Genomic DNA, 19,852 nt, shown 5'->3' on the forward strand with positions numbered 1-19,852 from the left:
GTTCAAATCACCGTCAGTGCCACCGCCTTTCATGTTCTTACTAGGATGGCGCAATGAGCTCCACTTAAAGAGTTCTACTAATATTCTCATTCTTTTTCCCCATCAAATGTACCTTTATGTTTTTTATTGTATATTTTCTGCATTTACATTTCAGATGTTATCCCCTGCCTCCAATTCCATCCCCCCTCACCCCCACTGTTGCCTCCATGAGGGTGCTCCCTCTCCCAACCACCCTCTTCCACCTCAGCACATGGGCATTCCCCTATACTAGGAAGATGATCCTTCGCTGGACCAAAGGCCTCTTCTCCCATTGATGACAGAGAATGCTATCCTCTGCTGCATATGCACCTGGGGCCATGGGTCTCTCCATGCAAACTCATTGGTTGGTGTTTTAGTCCCTGGGAGCTGTGGTGGGTTTGGTTAGTTGATCATTTTGTTCTTCCCATGGGAAGACCCTGCCAGCTCCTTCAGTCCTTTCTCTAGTTCCTTCATGGGGTCCTTGTGTTCAGTCTCATGGTTAACTGCAAGCATCCTCCTCTGTATCAGTATGGCTCTGGCAGAGCCTCTGAGGAGGCATCCATATCATGTTCCTGCCAGTGAGCACTTCTTGGCATCAGCAATAGTGCACGGGTTTAGTGGCTGCATATGGGGTGGATCCCCAGGTGAGACAGTCTCTGGATGATCTTTTCTCCAATCCCTGCTCCTCTATTTGTCCCTCTATTTCCTCCCATGAGTGTTTTGTTCTCCCTTCTAAGAAGGACTGAGGCATCCACCTTCTGACATTCCTTCTCTTTGAGCTTCATAAGTTGTATGACTTGTTTCTTGGATATTCAAACTTTTTGGGTTAGTATCTGCTTATAAGTGAGTACATACCATGAGTGTTCTTTTGTGACTGGGTTACCTCACTCAGGATGATAGCTTCAAGTTCCATCCATTTGCCTAGGAATTTCATGAACTCATTGTTTGTATTAGCTGAGTCGTACTCCATTGTGTATATGTACCACAATTTCTGCATCCATTCCTCTGTTGAAGGACATCTGGGTTCTTTCCAGCTTCTGGCTATTATAAATGAGGCTGCTATGAACATGGTGGAGCATGTGTCCTTGTTAGATGTTGGAGCTTCTTTTGGGTACATGCCCAGGAGTACTGTAGCTGGGTCCTCAGGTAGTACTATGTCCAATTTTCTGAGGAACAGCCAGACTGATTTCCAGATGGTTATACCTGTTTACAATCCCACCAACAGTGGAAGAATGTTTCACTTTCTCCACATCCTTGCCAGCATCTACTGTTATCTGAGTTTTTGATCTTAGCCATTTTGACTGGTATGAGGTGCAATCTTAGGGTGGTTTTGATTTACATTTCCTTGATGATTAGGGATGTTGAGCATTTCTTTAGGTGCTTCTCAGCCATTCGAAATTCCTCAGTTGAGAATTCTTTGTTTAGCTCTGTACCCCCTTTTTAAATAGGATTCTTCGACTCTATAGAGTTTAACTTCAAGAGTTCTTTGTATATATTGGATACTAACCCTCTATCAGATGTAGGATCAGATGTAGTATCAGATTTTTTTCCAGTCTGTTGGTTGCCGGTTTGTCCTTTTGACAGTATCCATTGCCTTACAGAAGCTTTGTGGTTTCATAAAGTCCCATTTGTTGATTCTTGATCTTAGAGATATGCCATTGGTGTTCTGTTCAGGAAATCTTCCCCTGTGCCTATGTGTTATAAGCTCTTCCCTACATTCTTTTCTAATAATTTCAGTGTACCTGGTTTTATGTGAAGGTCTTTGATCCACTCAGTCTTGAGCTTTGTACAAGAAGATAAGATAGGATTGATTTGTATTCTTCTGCAGTTGAACCAGCACCATTTGTTGAAGAGACTGTCCTTTTTCTGTTGAATGTTTTTATCTCCTTTGTCAAAGATCAAGTGACCATAGGTGTGTGGGTTCATTTCTGGGTCTTCGATTCTATTCCATTGATCTACGTGTCTGTCTCTGTACCAATACCATGCAGTTATTATCATAATTGATCTGTAATACAGCTTGAGGTCAGAGTTGGTGATTCCCCGCCCCCTGGAAGTTCTTTTGTTGTTGAAAATACTTTTTGCTATCCTGGGTTTTTATTATTCCAAATGAATTTGCAAGTTGCTCTTTCTAACTCTATGAAGAATTGAGTTAGTGTTTTGATGAAGATTGCATTGAATCTGTAGATTGCCTTAGGCAAGATGGCCATTTTTACTATGCCGATCCTTCCAATCCATGAGCATGGGTGATCTTTCCATCTTCTGAGGTCTTCTTCAATTTTCTTCTTCAGAAAATTGAAGTTCTTGTTGTACAGATCTTTCACTTGCTTGGTTAGGGTCACCCCAAAGTATTTTATATTCTTTGTGACTGTTGGGGAGGGTGTCTTTTTCCTAATTTCTTTCTCAGCCTGTTTATCCTTTCCTTGGAGGAGGTCTACTGATTTGTTTTAGTTAATTTTATATCCAGCCACTTTGCTGAAGTTGTTTATCAGCTGTAAAAGTTCCCTGGTGGAATTTTTGGGGCCACTTAAATATACTCTCATATCATCTGAAATTAGTGATTTTTTTTTTTTTTTTTACTTCTTCCTTTGCAATTTGTATTTCCCTGGACTTCTTTTTGCTGTTTGATTGCTCTGGCTAGTACTTCCAGTACTATATTAAATATGTAGGGAGAGAATAGACAGCCTTGTCTAGTCCCTGATTTTAGTGGGATTGCTTCAATTTTCTCACCATTTAGTTTGATGTTGGGTACTGGTTTGATGTATATTGCTTTTAGTATGTTTAAGTATAAGTCTTGAATTCCTGATTTTTCCAAGCTTTTGACATGAAGGGGTGTTGAATTTTGTCGTATGCTTTCTCAGAGTCTAATGACATGATCATGTATTTCGTTTTGTTTTGTTTTTTTCTCTGAGTTTCTTTATATCCTGGATTACATTGATGGATTTCATCCCTGGGATGAAGCCTACTTGATCATGGTGAATGATCATTTTGATGTGTTCTTGGATTCAGTTTGCCAGAATTTTATTGGGTATTTTTACATCAATGTTCATGAAAGAAATTGGTCTAGCATTCTCTTTCTTTGTAGGGTCTTTTGTGTGGTTGTGGCTTCAAAGAATGAGTTGGGTAGTTTTTACCTTTGTTTCTATTTTGTTGAATAGTTTGGAGAGCATTGGTATTAGGTCTTCTATGAAGGTCTGATAGAATTCTGCACTAAACCCATCAGGTCCTGTGTGATTTTTTTGTTTTGTTTTGTTTTGTTTTTGTTTTGTTTTTACTTGGGAGGCTTTTGATGACTGCTTCTATTTCTTTACGAGTTATGGGGCTGTTTAGAAAATTGTCCATTTCCTCTGGATTTTCCAGTTTTTTTTTTTTTCTTTTCTTTTTTGAGTATAGGCTTTTATAGTAGGCACTGGTGATTTCTTGAATTTCCCCAGTTTCTGTTATTATGTCTCCCGTTTCATTTCTGATTTTGTCAATTTGGATTCTCTCTCTGTGCCCTCTGGTTAGTCTGGTTGAGGGTTTATCAGTCTTCTTGATTTTCTCAAAGAACCAGCTCTTGGTTTTATTGATTCTTTGTATAGTTCCTTTGTCTCTATTTGGTTAATTTCTGCTCTGAATTTGTTTCCTACCATCTACTCCTCTTGGGTGCAACTGCTTCTTTTTGTTCTAGAGCTTTCAGGTGTGCTGTCAAACTGTTAGTGTGTGCTCTCCAGTTTCTTTTTGGAGGTGCTCAGAGCTATGAGTTTTCTTCTTAGTACTGCTTTCATTGTATGCCATAAATTTTTGGTATGTTGTGCCTTTTTTTTTGGGGGGGGGTTAAATTCTAAAAAGTCTTTCTTTCTCTCTTTCTTCCTTGACCAAGCTATTATTGAATAGCATTGTTCAGCTTCCGTGTGTATGTGAGCTTTTTGTTGTTTTTGTTGCTATTGAAAACCAGCCTTAGTCCATGGTGATCTGATAGGATGCATGGTATTATTTCAGTGTTTTTATATCTGTTGAGGCCTGTTGTGTGGCCGATTTTATGGTCGGTTTTGGAGAAGGTGCCTTGAGTTGCTGAGAAGAAGGTATATTTTTTGGTTTTAGGATGAAATATTTTATATGTGTCTGTTAACTCCATTTGGTTCATATTTTTTGTTAGTTTTACTGTGTCCTTGTTCAGTTTCTGCTTCCATGATCTTTCCATTGATGAGAGTGGGCTGTTGAAGTCTCCCACTATTATTGCGTGTGGTATAATATATGCTTTGAGCTTTAGTAGTTTCTTTTATGTAATGTAAACTTTGCTAGTAACTATGATGTGTACAGGAAATGATCTGTTATAAAATGAGTACTACATAACTCGACTCTGTGGACTAGTGGCAATATTTGCTAAATTTTCACAGTGAGTATTTTCCAGTCTTTTTGAGGTATTCTGGCTCCAAGATGGTTTTTGATATTCTTGATGAGATACATCTGAACTTAGCTGGTATATGGCAGATGGGTTAGCCTCACTTTGAACAACCTGAAGTTCAGGAAAGTCATCAAGCTTTATGTGCTCATCACAGGAGTTGTTGTATCCTGGAGAAGATGGCAAATTCTCATTACACTGCATCAGTTCCAGCGAATCCCTCACTTCTGAAGCCCTCTTGTCTGTTATCAGCAGGAATTTCTGTACTGCATTGGGCATCTGGTTTGTCTTTACTTCCCACACCATGTTATGGTGCTCTGACAAACCCATTGCCATTACCAAGTCTTTCAAGCTCTGTCTTTCTACTTAATTTTCTAATCCTCAATGCCAAAGTCTGTATTTCTCCAAACAAAAGCGTGGTCAGGCTTGTCACAGCAATAATCCAGTCCCTGGTACCAACTTCTTTCTTAGTTAGGGTTCTATTGCTGTAAAGAGGTTCCATGACCATGGCAACTCTTATAAAGTGAAACATTTAATTGCTGCCTTATGGTTTCAGAGGTTTATCGTGGCAGAAAGTGTGGCAGCATCCAGGCAGCTGGAGCGGAAGCTCAGAGTTCTGCATCTGGGTCTGCATATAGCAGGAAGGTGACACACTTCCTCCAGCAATACCATACCTGCTCCAGCAAATCCTGATAGTGCTCCTCCTTGTGGATCTATTGGAGACATTTCTATTCAAACCACCACAACTATTTTTTTTTTTTTTTCTCAGTAATTTAAGTGCGACAAGTAAGGGCCAGGGCGACATTGGTATTTTTGCTGGGAAGAATTTATGGTGTTCCCAAGTGAAGTATCACTACCAAGATAAGAAGCTTATCAAACCTAAGATTGTTTAGGAATTCCAGACAGGTGAGTTCAACTGCTCATTCTCTGGACTTCTAAACTTTTCTTTGAGGCTTAAATTTGTAGAAAGAGTAGCAGCAACAGTAAAATGCTTCCTCTTAACACATGTTGGCTTTCTTCTGTGAAAGGGTCTGTTCTGTTCTCTCCTCAACAAGGGAGAGGGAAATAAAATGCCAACCACTTTTTTCAGTTCCAAATTGAATTTCAGCTCTGAGCTTCTTTTGTTCACATTCCTTGGGTACTCAGTAACTGCTAAACTATCAACTTATTTTATAAACTATTAGGAAAAAAGTAGAGTGAGAAAATGTAAGAAATTAAACACACCTTAATACACACACACACACACACACACACACACACACACACACACACACACACACAAAATATGAATAGAGTTGGCCTTGGTAGCATTTATCTAGAATCCCAGTGTTCCAGATGCTGAGGCAAAACTAACACAAGTTTCATGCTGGCCTATTGTGACAACAGGACCCGACCACATCTATCTACTGTAATTTGCCCTTGATCCTCACCCATGGTTCTTCTCTCCATCGATCATTTCATGTTCTTTTGCCATCTCACAGCGGATGACACTTTGTTTCCACACATAAAGCCTGGTTGCTCTGTCTGTATGTATGGCTGTCATTCGTTATCTTTTACCATTAGATAACGGCAAAACTAATAGATCCACCAGAATCCCACCGGTCCTTTCTTAACCTGAGTAGCAATCCTGATTACCCTTGATAGTCACAACTCATTGCCTCAACCAATTATCAGTTTTCTAGCCTTCTTTCTGTCTGCCATGAGGGACTCAGAATTACTAGGCTTCTAACTTGAACTTCTAAATCAGTAGAGGTATTGTTGAATCCTTGGACAATCATTCTTTGCTTGGGTTCTGAGACTGTCCAGCCAGTAGAAAGAACTAGAGCTGCCATAAAGTTGGGTAGGGTGAGGTGGGGGTGTAAACTGGTCTTCAGTTATTACAGAGGGGAAGAGTTGTGAAACTAATTCTTTTCTCCTCTGCCTGTTCACTCTGGCTCTAGGAGAAACAATATATGTTACTCTCTGGTTTGCAGTATCAACAGAATTCCACCTAATGCAATCTCATGAGGTGCTAGAACTGAGTCTGTGGGAGATGGCTTCAGCTGATGATACTTTGTTCCTAACCAATAGTTCCTAAGCCCTATTAGTATCAACCTGCACCTCCATGGCTTCACTGTTCTCAGTGAGGTATCAGCTGACTGATAAGGCGTTGGTTCAGGATGATAGAGGTATGGTGGATGGCAAAGACAGTTCCAGCTCACAGTGATTTGGATACTTCTGGTTCCTTCATACTTTCCCCGTTTTGTTGATGTGAAAAGGAGACTTAAATGATTTGCTTCTTTCTGCCACTGCCCCACTTTGACCTTATGCAAGATGTTTAACTATTGTGAGCTATCTTATGTCTGTGAAATTGAGATAAAGATTAAAAAAACAAACAAACAAGCAAACATTGAGGCTTTGGGCCACTTGGAATTAAAAATGCATGTTCATTCCACTACCTTAGGCATGAACTTTGAAATAGTACCCTCAACATTTACTTCATTAGATGGTCCCCTAACATCTCATAAGCATTCTTCCAAGTGCTTGCCATAGTGTGTCATAAGCTCTTCTGACTAAAGAATGCGCATTTCCCTCTCTAGATCTCAAACCCTATGATAGTACTAGCGAGCAGTTGACTTGTTAATCCATAAATCTTCCAGTGCTTCGTACAGGATACAAGATCATGTGTATCACTTATTCAGTGAATTGGGAAATTATTGAGTGGATGAATACATGAATAAATAAACCATATATGTTTCTTTAAATGTTGTCAGAAAGAATTCCTCCAAAACAAACAAGCAAATGAATTAGGAGAGGTGAGATCAGCATTTTCAGTTGTTCTCTCAGGGAAATGAGAATCCTCAAGCTGTATTCTGAGTGATCCAGTTGTGGGCATGGTACCGTGAGCAAGGTACTAGGGTGATTTTTTTTCAGCATCATGAGTGCTTATATGTACTGAGTAGCAGATGCCTGAAGGTGGCAAGCTGCCATATTTGACCACCATCTTTTGGGTGTGTTCTAATAGGACTGATCATTAGAACCAGATCAATACATATGTCATCTTACTCTTTCTCAATTTTTATCTAAGCATCTTGAAGGAAGAAAGGTGTTTCATCTCTGATTGGAACTGTTCAATGGTGGTGTTACAACACCTTGGCAAACTGTAAAGTCCACGTGGTGTGTCCTAATGAACCACAAGGAAGTATTTTCTCTCCAGTGTTTAGTTAAAATCAGACTCTTGTTAAATAATGATGCTAGAAAACATATCAAACTACAAATAATTTGGTCCAGTAGAAGTTAGTTTAAATTGTACAACACAACAGAAGTTGGCATGAGATGACGGGAATGGAATATCTGTGCTGGCCATTGTTAGGAATGCATGAGTATTTCTTAAGCATGGAAGAAGTATATGACTAGTAAAAAGTATATCATATCTCCCGTATGTACATGTAATAAGGGCATCTACAGTGAAAGCATAGTGATTCTCTGTTGACACCTTTTGATAACATTTTTACCAAGTCCTTTTGCTACATATAGGTGGAGACAGTGTTGGCTTATATTAATGCACCCTGTGTATGACCAGTTGGTGGGTTGGTGGTGTGTCATAAATGTGGGCTAGCATTCATAAATGCTTCAGTGCTTAACCTAATGCCTAACATTCAGTTGGGACTTGGTAAATATTTGTTGAAATATTATTCTGAGGACAATTGAGCTAATTCTCTGTAGATTTCTAGTATGAGCCAGGTCCCATAGCTTTCTTATCCAGCTGACCACAAATTAGAAATTAGAATACTGACATCTTGTTACTAAGCAGAATAAAAGCAAACTGTTTCAGTAATGTATGCCAAGTGTGCTGAACTTTTAAAGGAAGACTGGAAAGCATTGGGTGTTTTTTATTTGGAAGCCAGATATCTAACTGGTTGTTTGAAAGTCAGTCAATTTATCTGAGACTCTCAGTTCAGTTACAGGAATGACTAATTTTATATCAGATTCTCACATGATTCAAGAAGTGTGTGAATGACTCAGACCATTAATATCTTTCACTCCTGTGATCTCCCCTCTGTGAAATGATGCCAGTAAGGCAGTAATGGTAATTGCAGGAGGAGGAGATCTTGACTTTGCCCCATGGCAATAAAATGACACACTTTTGAGTAATTACATATGCATACAGTATTTTACAGAAGAAATGAGTTATATTATCATTTTATAACTATATTAATATTTGTATTTGTACATTGTGAAAGTAGTGTGCAGTTTCAGTATAGGTTATGATTAAGTTCCACCCTTCGTTTCTACGTCTTCCCCGCTTGTCCCCAAAAAAGCAAACAAACTGGCTTTTGTTCAGTGGAAGGACTTGCCAGCAGAATAAGTAAGTCAGCTCATTGTATGGCTGTCCCTTGCTGACACAGAGGAAACACTGCAGTCACAAGTAGCTAGGATTGGGTTAGTTAAAATGTAGCTAAGTGGTCCGAGGGTTCAGCAGTCAGGGTACTTGCTACCATGCCTGACAACTTGAGTTCAGTCTCCCAGATCCACACCATGGAAGGAAGGAAACAGTGCCCCAAAAGTTGTCCTTTGGCCACTCTACATGTTCAGTGTAACATAAACATGCCCACATACCTACAAATAAATAATAAAAAATAAATAAAAGGCAGCTAAATATTCGCAGTTGAGTTTTGAGCCTAAATGGAGCAGCTCATTGAAGAGTGTCTGGTGATGTGTTTGCTGTGTTACTGCCTCATCCTTTTGAAAGGATTCATTGAATACGGTCTGGGTATGTGGCATGCATGTGCTTTTGTGCTTTGCAATACTCTTGCCAGAGCCCCAGGTGACTCAGACTGAGTCGGATGGGCACTTCTCAGTCTGTGTTTAGCTCAGTCTCTCTAAGCCATTTGACACATCTTAAACTTTCTTCCCCAAATTTTGGGGCACTTTTTTTGGTTGTCTTGTTAACTCTTACAAAGTTTTCTTTTTTAACTCTTCTAGCTGCCTGTTAAATGTAATATTCTCCAAAGTTCTGTCTTGGTTCTTTTTGTGTTTACATTTACTAAGTCTCCTGGGTGATCTCATTCATTTCCATGGTTTCCATTAAAATCTATTTGTGGAGGCATCCGTGTGGGTGTCTCCAGTCTTTTGAGTGTAGACCTGTGATCCAGCCTCCCTGCAGATCTGCCTGTACAGTGATAATCACAGCAGTGATCCTGACAACAGTAACAGCTTCTTACTATAGAACACTCTGTCCCTGGCCAAGGGCTCTACTGCTTTGTTCCATTCCTTTTCAGACTGTGAAAATTAATACTGTTGTTTTTAACTGCTATGAGTGGAAATCAGAGTTGGATGTATAACAGTGCCTTTTCTAAGATAGCAGTCCTATATTCCAAATTCCTAATCTTAACACCTTAGATTAGCATGTCTAGGCAGATTCTGTATTGTCTTCTACACACACACACACACACACACACACACACACACACACACACACACACACACACGAAGGTACGTTGTTTTAAAAGGCAGAAAATGTTCCTTATAAGTTTAATTTCTAATTTAAAAGCTGTGGACAGCATATGTGCAGCAGTCATATGGACCAAAGTAGCAGCTCTCTTACATCAGTTTGCACTGTCACGGCCATTTCCTGAGATGCTTTTCAGATCTTTGCTCACCCAGTTCTGTGTACTCTAGTGCCTGGTAAAGACTACTGTTCACAGCTGGGCAGCAGTGGCACTCACCTTTAATCCCAGCCAGCACTCAGAAGGCAAAGGTGGGTGGATCTGTGAGTTCAAAGCCAGCCTAGTTTATAGAACAAGTTCCTGTGTTTCCAGCTCATTTCTTTATGGTTCCTGATTTTTTTTTTTTTTTCAAGTGAGATCTGTTGCTTGCTCTTGGTGTTTTCATTTATTTCCCTGTTGCTTCTTTTTCCATCTTCAAGCATGCTAAAGTATCTGTGCTCTTGCTGACAGAAAAGAGATACACCTTTTGATCATCCAAAGTTTAAGTAAAGTTTTGTTGTCTCAACATCATGAAGAATATACTCCTGGTTCCTAATACAGAAATGAATGACAAAAATCTAAAGCTTTCCAGGGGATTGTGTGAAATCACATCCTGAAGTAGAAGCAGGTCTGTTCCAAGTCCGTGCTCATGTTACCCATCACATCATCCGCTGCCCGTCAGATGACACCGCGGCTGCCTCTGCTTCCCATGGTTTGGGTCCTGCTGCTTTGCTCCTCCTTGCCACTACAGTCTCAGAACTCTCTTAGTTCTGGCTAGCTAGAAAAAGGTAGAAGGGAAGGAAAGGACCAGGAGTGAAGAATGCCACAGAAGAAAGGAACAGTGCTTATGGTAGTGTTTGACTTAGCAAAAGGGAAAGAAAGCTCAAGTTAGAAATCATTAAAGCCAACCCTGGGTGTCCATGCCAGGCACTTGTATACTACAGAGAGCTACTGACTGCCTAACCTGCTGGCCCAGGACCTTCCTTCATACAGGGTACTCAACCAGTGCCAGGGAAGTAATCTGTGCCAAACCAGCCACACTATTTATCAAGACCATGTTTCTGCAGAGGGGGAAGATGGTCTGATGTAGGCATGTAACCTCTGCTACTTGGGAAGCTGAAGCAAGAAGATTCCAAGTTTAAGGTCTGCCTAGGCTTCAGAGGGAGTTCAAGGCCAGCCTGGGCCATTTAGTGAAGCCCTGCTTTATAATAAAAAGTATTAAAAAGGCTTAGAATGTAGCTCAGTGGTGAAGCTGGTCTAGCATGTATGAGACCCTGGATGGTTCATCTAGTACCACAAATGGGAAAAGAAAAGGAAGCATAAGTAAAGCTCTACTGCCTTTTGCTATATATTTTTGTTGTATCTCATATATATATATATATATATATATATATATATATATATATATATACATACATATATATATATACATACATATATATGTTTTATATTTATATATTTTATATATAGAATATTTTAGGATGGATGGAGAGATGAATGAAAGGATGAAGCTAGATGATAGAGATGGATGAAAATGTACTGTTTTTAATATTTGACAAGTTTAATAAATACCAATAAAATGAATATAATCAGTTTTGATAATTTTGCTTAGCTCTGAAAGAGTAGAACAGTTTATTTTTACAAAGTATTTGTTTTTCTTTATTCATTCATTCATTGTTTTAAATCAGTCTTACTTTAGCTCAAGCTGGCCTTCAACTTACTGTGAGCCCTAAGGTTATCCAAACTTGAGGCTATCTATCCTCTTGTCTTAGTCTTCCAAGTACTGGGATTGCACGTGTGCCAATCAATTGAACCAGAAATAAGACTGCTTCTGTGCAGTGCTGTGGAGTGGACCTTGTACTGTCTAGGCAAGTGCTCTGCTGCATACAGCTCCAGCCCAAGCTTCAGGATTTTAAGAAAGTTTCCTTCTGTAAAGAAGTTATTTCTACCACCATTCAATTTTGTCTTCATTTTTAATTAAAGTTCAACTTTAACCTGAATATCACTCAAGGAACTTGTTGATATGACATGTTGGAGAATCCATATGAGAGGCTGGAGACTGGATCAGCAGTTAAGAGTGCTTGCTACACTTTCAGAGGACCCGAGTTAAGTTTCCAGCACCCATACTTGGCAGCTTAAAACCACATGTAGTTCACCTCTAGCAGGGGATCTAATCGTCTCTGCTGGCTTCTGAGGGTGTTGCACTCATATGTACAAACCCATACTCAAACTTGTGGAATACCATTAACGATAAGTTAATAAATAGATGAGTTATTTTTTTTCATTATCAGTCAAGAGTTATAAACATGATTTTATTTCCACAAAAATAAAAAAAGAATAAAGAGATAACTTAAGCTTACTATGGCCATTTAGTAGACCTTAGTCCAACATGACTAATAACTGGAGAGGAGATTAATACATAGGCACATCTGCTGGGAGGGCTGTGTGTTGGTGTGAGAAAAGACAGTGTTTACATCAGGAGACCGTGGAGTGGCACAGAAAAAGTAACCTCCTGTGGGAGGAAGACACGTCATGATAGAAGACTATCTCACGTAATGGGAGGGCCAAAAAATAGTTCCAGAGAAGATGACCAAATATAGTGAGAGGTCCGTATTCATGGTGGCAGTTGGTGGTGAAGTGACAGATGTGTGGAGGGGTGTACTTTGAGGAAACCCTAGGAAAACAGACAGCTAGTGGAGAAAGAACAGTCTTGACGTTGGCTGGAAGTAAATTGAGGTTGTTTATGACTTCCTGGTCCCAGAAGCACTATCCTTTCTCAGTCTCCACACTGTGCATTATTCCCAGGTTTTCTTCAGACCCCTTTCATGTGGCTGCCCCCTCCTCACATTCCTTAAGAGGCAGGCTATATCTCCTCCTTGGTTCTCTTTCACTCTGCATGATGAGCAAACCTCCATCTTCAGCTCTCACCTGGTTACCAACTTACAGTCATTTCTTCATCCTCAAATTCAGCTTACCTGAGCCCAGGTTCTGAGGGCCAGACTCAAGGGCTGTCAGACTCTCACAGCTATTTAACATGGCCTTTCTTTCTCTGCATCCCCCTGTCTCTGCCTTTTTTGCTGGTTATTTTCTGTATCAACCAGCAGTGGCCTAAGTGATATCAGTCTAAGACACTCACTTCCTTCACTCTGTCACATAAGAATGCGTTTGGGGCATTTTAAGAGTCCTGCTTACATTTTTATTTTTCCCAGCTAACCAATATCATAGTGATTAAACAAAGAAAAGTTTCTTCCCCCTGACAAAAGGTGATCACACAGAACACATCCTTTTGCTTGGATGTGATTAGTAGGTTCTGAGAAATTAGAAAGACATCTCATTAGTTTGAATTAAAACCAAAAAATTTCTCTGATTAGAGGGTAGATGAGCCCTTTAACTTATTTTTATATTCTTAACTTTTTAAACTGATTAAAAAGAGCAAGTTTGGCTGTTCTATAAGCTGTCTTCTAGTGTAGAAGTTATAAATTCCACTAATTAATAGCAGGTTGATAATTTTGACTGTTAGATTAAGTGTTTGATTCTGTTATGATTAATTTGAAATATTTAGAGTAATGCCTCCTATCTGTCTTGTTTTGGTTTTTTATATATGAAACATTGTTCAAAGACTTTCTGTCTTATTTGGAGAAAAAGATGATGTCTTGAGCATGTTTAGAGAGTATCAGCACAATGGAGAGCAAAGCAGGAGAAGCAGAGATGTGGTAAGGAAGCAGCTAGAAGCTGAGGGTGAAGAATAAAACGTAAGCCTGAGAGGTGGCTGCTCTCCCAGAGGACCCATAGTAGGTGGCTCACAGCTGCCTGTGGTTCCAGTGCTGGGACAGGTGGGGGTTAGGGAGACTGTCCAGCATCTGTAGCCTCCATGGGCACCTTTACTCATATGCACATACCCACACAGAGACAGACGTGCATGCACATATTTAAAGTAATAAAGATCCAAGAAAGGAGATAAGAGTGTTGTGAAACTGGGTATCAAGACCTTTCTCTTTTTCTAAAATCAGATTACATGCACATCACTGATAGTTTAAGATTCTCCAGCAGAGTCTGGGGTATAACTAGTGGTGTGGCATATGTTTAACATGAAACAGGCCCGACCTTCACTACAATAATGAAACCACAGCTCCCAGTGCTGTGTACAGGGCCTATTAGGTCTGATTTTTCATGTCCACATCTGTAATACGGAAGGTTACATCATCTCTATTGGGTTCTGAGAAGATAAAGTGTTGGCTATTCACACCAACCTTCCCTTTGTAGACCCTGCCTTTGCAGCCCTCTGACCATCAGGCTCCACCCCTAGACTGCACTGTGTGAGTGGCCAAGGGCCACCCCTGAGGAGCTCCACTGGACAGCTCCTCCCAGACTTCCCAAAGGGCTGTAACAGCTCCCCCTAACACTTGAGAATAGCTAGCTTGTTCTGGCCGCAGCTCCATGAGTTTGGCATCAGGGAGTTTTGCAGGTTTACTCTTCACGAGCCAGGCAGCTGCTTTTCCAGCCATCCTCCCTGTTTTGTTGTCCTACAGTATTCTCAGAGGTCTGGATAAGTAAAGGCTAAATTGCATATTGTTTTCTCCTCAGTAGAAATCCTACTGTTTAGATGGAATTGTTTGGTTTTAAAAAGCTTTTACAGTCAGAACTTGGTGAGGAATGAGTGAGAGTTTAGGTAGTGAAAACATTTAAGACATCAAGCAAAATTTATATTACTTTGTACAAGAGGAACAACTTCAGAGGTCTCCACCTGCCCTGTTGATGTGGGACAAACTGTTTAATTCAAGTGCTGTCAGCCATTCCATAAAAACAGAGTGGAAACCACAAAGGTGTGGGCTACACTCAAGAAGCAAGTGCCTGGAAAGAAGTTGCAGGCTTCTAATAGAGCATCGTTCATGCTGCTGTCTGTGTTCTGAAGGAGGTGGGAAGAGATGTGGTGGCAGCAGTGAGCGTGTCCGTGGTGCCCACAGCCCAATACCTTCAATAGTTCTGCGTGGCTGAACTATTGAGTGGCTTTGAACAGAGCAAGCGGGACACACAGCTCCTTGTTAGACCAGGGAACTGTGGAAAGTCAAAACTTTGTTTTCTCTTGTTAATGTGGGAATCGTTGTCACCATCTGGGCAAGGGCTAGAAGGGATGCTGAGACTAAAAATGGAGTAATCACTGTTGCATGAACAGGCTGAACAGGCCTAGGTGAAGGGAGAACGGCTATGCCCAGGTCTCGGCCAGCCGCCTCTTCTGCAGGACTTAGCGGTGGACACAGTGACGGGCTGTGTGGAGAAGGTGAAGTCATCGCTGTTTCTGAGTGGTCTCCTGGGAAGATATTTTCTCTCATACTGTCTTTTGAATTAAATGAGTTGAAGACAGTTTTATATTCCTTGTTGGTACTCATTATCGCTAATGAACATGAATTTATTTTCTTTTTAGGTAAAAGAAGACCGTCCAGAAAAAGTACCAGATTTAAAAGTACTGGTGGAGAAGAAATTTTTGGCTTTACAGGATAAGAACTCTGATGCTGACTTTAAAGAGAATGAAAAGTTCCTGCAGTTTAAGCAGCAGCTGAGGGAGCTGAAGAAACAATGTAAGTCAGCTGCTTTGCTTTGGCTTCTTGAGATGAGGGGCCTGGCCTCTGAGCAGCCCGGAACACGGTTCTGTAGTGTCAGCTTCTCTGCTTGCTCCATCTTCTGCTGAACGGCTTGTTTTGTTGCAGTTTCCTGTTCGTCTAATACTGTTTCCAATTGCCTGTCTGTTTCTGAAAGCCAACAGTTTCCACAAAGTGTCTCACTGCTGGGGATGGGAATTGGGAAAACAAAATAAAACTAAAATCCATTTTATTAAGATAATACTGGTAATTCTTTTAAAATATAAGCTGCTGTGCCAAGCTCTAAAGTACACTTATTCCTATTTGCTGCTATTGGAGCAGCGTTGGTAAGGCTTCCTCAGGGACTCCTCCCAAATCCCATCAAAGTCCCTCTGAAACTGTTCCCTGGGAGTTTTAAATTGGCTTAAATGACTGTTATATTTAGGGTTTTGACTTGAAAGTGAGGAAAATAGTTCATCACACACACACACACACACACACACACACACCTTATAGATAGAGGTGAATTGGATTTTTTTTCCTTTTTCTTTTTTTTTTTTTTTTTTTTTTTTTTTTGTTTTTGTTTTTTGATTTCGGCAGTTTAGCTGTGTAGGGATTTTTTGTTTTTTTGCTTGTTTTGGTTTAGGATTGAGACTCATTTGTTCCTTAAAGACTTGTAGAGAAAAGTGAATAGCTTTTTCCCCCTTTTAAACATGAGTCTTCTTTCACACGTGTTTGTATACTGACAGAGCAGGAATGTATGCGAGACATAATTCGTTTCGTATCCTATGTACTCAGTGTAGCAATTCATATTTTGAAGTTGGCCTTCTTTTAAGTAAAAGTATTTTTTAGTTGGTGCTGAGAGCTCAGAAGAAGCTGCTTCACTTTTCCTCATCTTACAAATAACTTGTTTCACAATGGAGAATGTTTTGCAATCATGATGAGGTGATTGCTGTTCTGTAGATTTAAACAGTAAGCATTTTCCCTCTGTTTGGTTCTTTACTGAATACTGTCACTATCAAAATCTTTCTTAATTAATTTTATACTGTTCCTCCAAATAGAGCGTAATCCCCAGAATGAAGATGATGGGGCTTTCATTTTCTCTGTGTGTCATAGCGGACTTGTTCTTGCAGATGACGGCTAATGCCTCATCTCTTACTTTAAAGGTACTTTATAATAAAACTGAGGGATAAATTTATAAAAAGTATGTTTCTTCCTCCTTTGTTACTTATTCACAAAGTTATTGTTCCATTAAAGAAACTATGGTGAATTTTAGAATAACATGTTCTTGAGGAAATTCCTAATCAGGAACATATAATGTAACTTAATGAAACTAATGTTTGGATTGTGATTATTATTTTTTTTAATCTGGGTAGAGAGAAAGAGAGAGGGGAGAAAAGAGAGATGTGTTTCCCCAGCCCAGCCATACACATCATTTGGATAGTTAATCTCATGACAAATTGAATTTATTTTGAAAAGAGCACTTCCTTATGTAAGCGTTCCCCATGCATTGCAACACTGGGATTGACAGAAGTTTCCCTTTAATTTCCCCTGAAATGTTATTTTAAAAGTTCCTGATCTTAAATAGCAGAGCAAACAGAATATCAATACTCTTTTAAAGTGCAATATAAGATGCTTTTGTGGTGCTTGCAAAATGTAATTCTTAGCTTAGTGTTTTGAGCACTGACAGTTACACTTGTATCATGTCTGATAGATTTTGTTCTTTAGATTTCATTCTGTGGTGACGGTCCTGGTGGACCAAGTTTGCGCAGTGATTGTGTGTCCCGACCTGAGGTACACTGTGACTTCTTAAAGGGGCTCATGGATCTGCTTTGAAATATGTTCTAGAGTTAAGGAGTTGTTGTAATTTGTAGTAATAATGTTTTGTTTCTAAAAATTGAAAGATAGAAGTGAGAGGGAGGGTAGGACAGAGACAGACAGACAGACAGACTGACTGACTGACCAAGACCCTCACTTGCAGTTGCCTGTTTTGCTGAAGTAAATGCAGTGAGAGCCCTGCAGACGTTATGACATGCACCTATAATCCCCGTCCTCAGAAGCAGAGGCCGAAGGGTCACTGCTGTTGGACTCCATAGTGAGTTCCAGGCATACCGAGGGCCATACGATACGACTCCGTCTTAAAAGATTAAAAACAACTGAAGTATGTACATAAAGGGTTGCTTTTTTTTTTAATGTAAATAACCATGGTATTTTCTCCATAGTCCTCACTTGAGGTATAATTGCAGGGCATTTAATTTATCAAATCATAATTCAATCAAAGAAATGTCAGGTAGTTCTTGAATGAGGTTAGATCAAGGTGGAGGTGAAGGTGGTTGAGTCTAGTGGGCAGGACTAGGTATTCTTTACTGTACTCACAGTACTGCTGCCCTAGCTAAGCAGCTGCTTCTTGAGCTTTGTAATCCCATGGCCTTTTAACTGCTAAAAATGCACTTCTCGGGTCTTAGGTCACATGCTGTGTGCCTTTTAGTACTTATCCTATTGGAAACCAGAACAGAGGATTAAAAATTAATAATAATCTATCTTTAAAACTATGTTCATTTTGTGTTAAGTATAGACATTTGACATGAAATGTAACTGTTCTCCAAACATAAGGAAAATGTACTGAGATTAGGTATCATTGCTTTTTATTTTGCAAATCTCAACTTCTGGCCCAAAAAGCAGATGAACCATCTTTCTTGCTTCTGCATTGTTCTTTAGCTATACCTTGTTTTTGCTGAAGGAAAGTCTCATATGCTGGTATAGTTGTCACATTTTTAGACCACCAGAAATTCCCATTTTGAAAACACCATATCTGGGCTGTCTATGGTACAAATTCAGTTTACAGATTAGGAATATTTTTTATAAAATGGGTGGGGAGTGTTCAGTCATTGGGATCAAAACAGAGACAATACTTAGTGCTGTAAAGATAACATGAACATCTGCTTTCACTGTCTGTAACTAGGTTGGTTAGAGCCAGATAGATGCTCACTGTCTGTGGCAGCTCTCAGGGTGTCATTGCAGAGCCCTGCTGCGTCACAAACACTGGTCCACAGAACTTAGAATAGTCACCATCTGCTTCACAGGGAAGGCTATTGGTCCTGATCTAAACTACATACAGAGTTTCTTGGGTTTTTTTGTTTGTGTGTTTGGTTGGGGTTTTTGTGTTTGTTTGTTTTAACTCTAGATTCTCTATGCCCTTAAATACCATACCTTTATCTTATATACACTCAGAACACTTTTAAACCTCTTCTGCGTTCTACATTCGTGTCGATGATAGTCTTAAATGAATACAAATAAGAAACTCAGTACTTGGAGAAGACAATGTCATGTTTATTATGAATTATGTAACGTGAGGAACGTCAGAACAGTTTATCTGGTTTGCTCGTCGGTCCTGTTATCAGTAGAGGCTCTGAGGACCAGAGTATTCAGAAGCTTTCTGAGGTTGGGCTTAGGCTGAGTAGAAAAGAAGATCTAATGTGTTAGAGTGGGAAAGAGGAGGCAGTGCAGGTGCCAGCGTTTACCATTCCTAGAGTAGAAACCAACTGGATGAGCTGTGCTTGTTTAAGGGTAGCATTTCTCCAGTGATAACATGCTTTGTTTGCATCTAATCTGTAGTGACAACATCAAATCCAGCTTCTTTGAAGACATTATTTTTACCCCTTGGACACCTATTCATCGTTGTGATAAAAGCACCTGGCAGAACTAACCTCAGAGAGTAAAGATTTATTAGGTTCACAGTATCAGAGGTTGGAGTTCACGCTCATGCACGTAGAAATCATGCCAGGAGCAGCATATGGAGAAGGCTTGTCGGCTGATAGGGAGATGCATGGCAGGAAAAACCACAGACAAGATACACCTGCAGATCTGACCCTGGTGACTTACTTCTTCAAGCTAGGCCCCACCTTCTGAGGTTTCCAGAACCTCACAAAAAGATGAGGGCATTAGAGTTCAACAAATGAGCCTTTTGAGAAAATTCCATACTTAATCCATAATGCTTGCATACTAGAGAAAATTATGTCTACCCCAGTTTATTTCTTAGGCTTGTCACCCAGGTTATGGCGGGTACTGGTTCCTTGCAAAGTCTCAAACTTGCTTACATTTGTTATTGAAAGAGCCCAGTATAGGGCACAGCAGAAAGAATACAATCTTAATTAACAGCCAGAACTCAAGCTACATCCCAGCGCTGACAAATTAACTTTTATATGGTTCCTTTTTGATAGCCTATGTACTCTGCACTCATCTGAGGTTTGTCTTCTTCCTTTTACTATAATAAAAGTCGTGGCCAGTCTCTGTATTATACCCGGTATATGAAGTTCTTTGCACTTGTGAACTAACAAATGCCATCATTTGAATGCCCACATATGCATGGGCACTATATATACATGGCTGTTGATTTCTTACCTCTCTTG

The 19,852-nt window shown here is 39.9% G+C and overlaps 1 protein-coding gene across 5 annotated transcripts in view; it reads left to right on the top strand.

The window, feature by feature from the left end:
- Window positions 1-19,852, top strand: part of NSMCE2 (NSE2 (MMS21) homolog, SMC5-SMC6 complex SUMO ligase) — a 213,477-nt gene that overhangs the window by 61,756 nt on the left and 131,869 nt on the right. For all 5 annotated transcript variants that reach the window (XM_080939389.1, XM_080939390.1, XM_080939391.1 and 2 more), the window contains exon 4: window positions 15,290-15,443. In XM_080939389.1, the coding sequence (XP_080795515.1) occupies window positions 15,290-15,443 (154 nt within the window). The remainder of the gene's footprint in view (window positions 1-15,289; window positions 15,444-19,852) is intronic.

This window comes from Micromys minutus, assembly GCF_963924665.1.
Source record: "Micromys minutus genome assembly, chromosome: 27".
Taxonomy (NCBI): domain Eukaryota; kingdom Metazoa; phylum Chordata; class Mammalia; order Rodentia; family Muridae; genus Micromys; species Micromys minutus.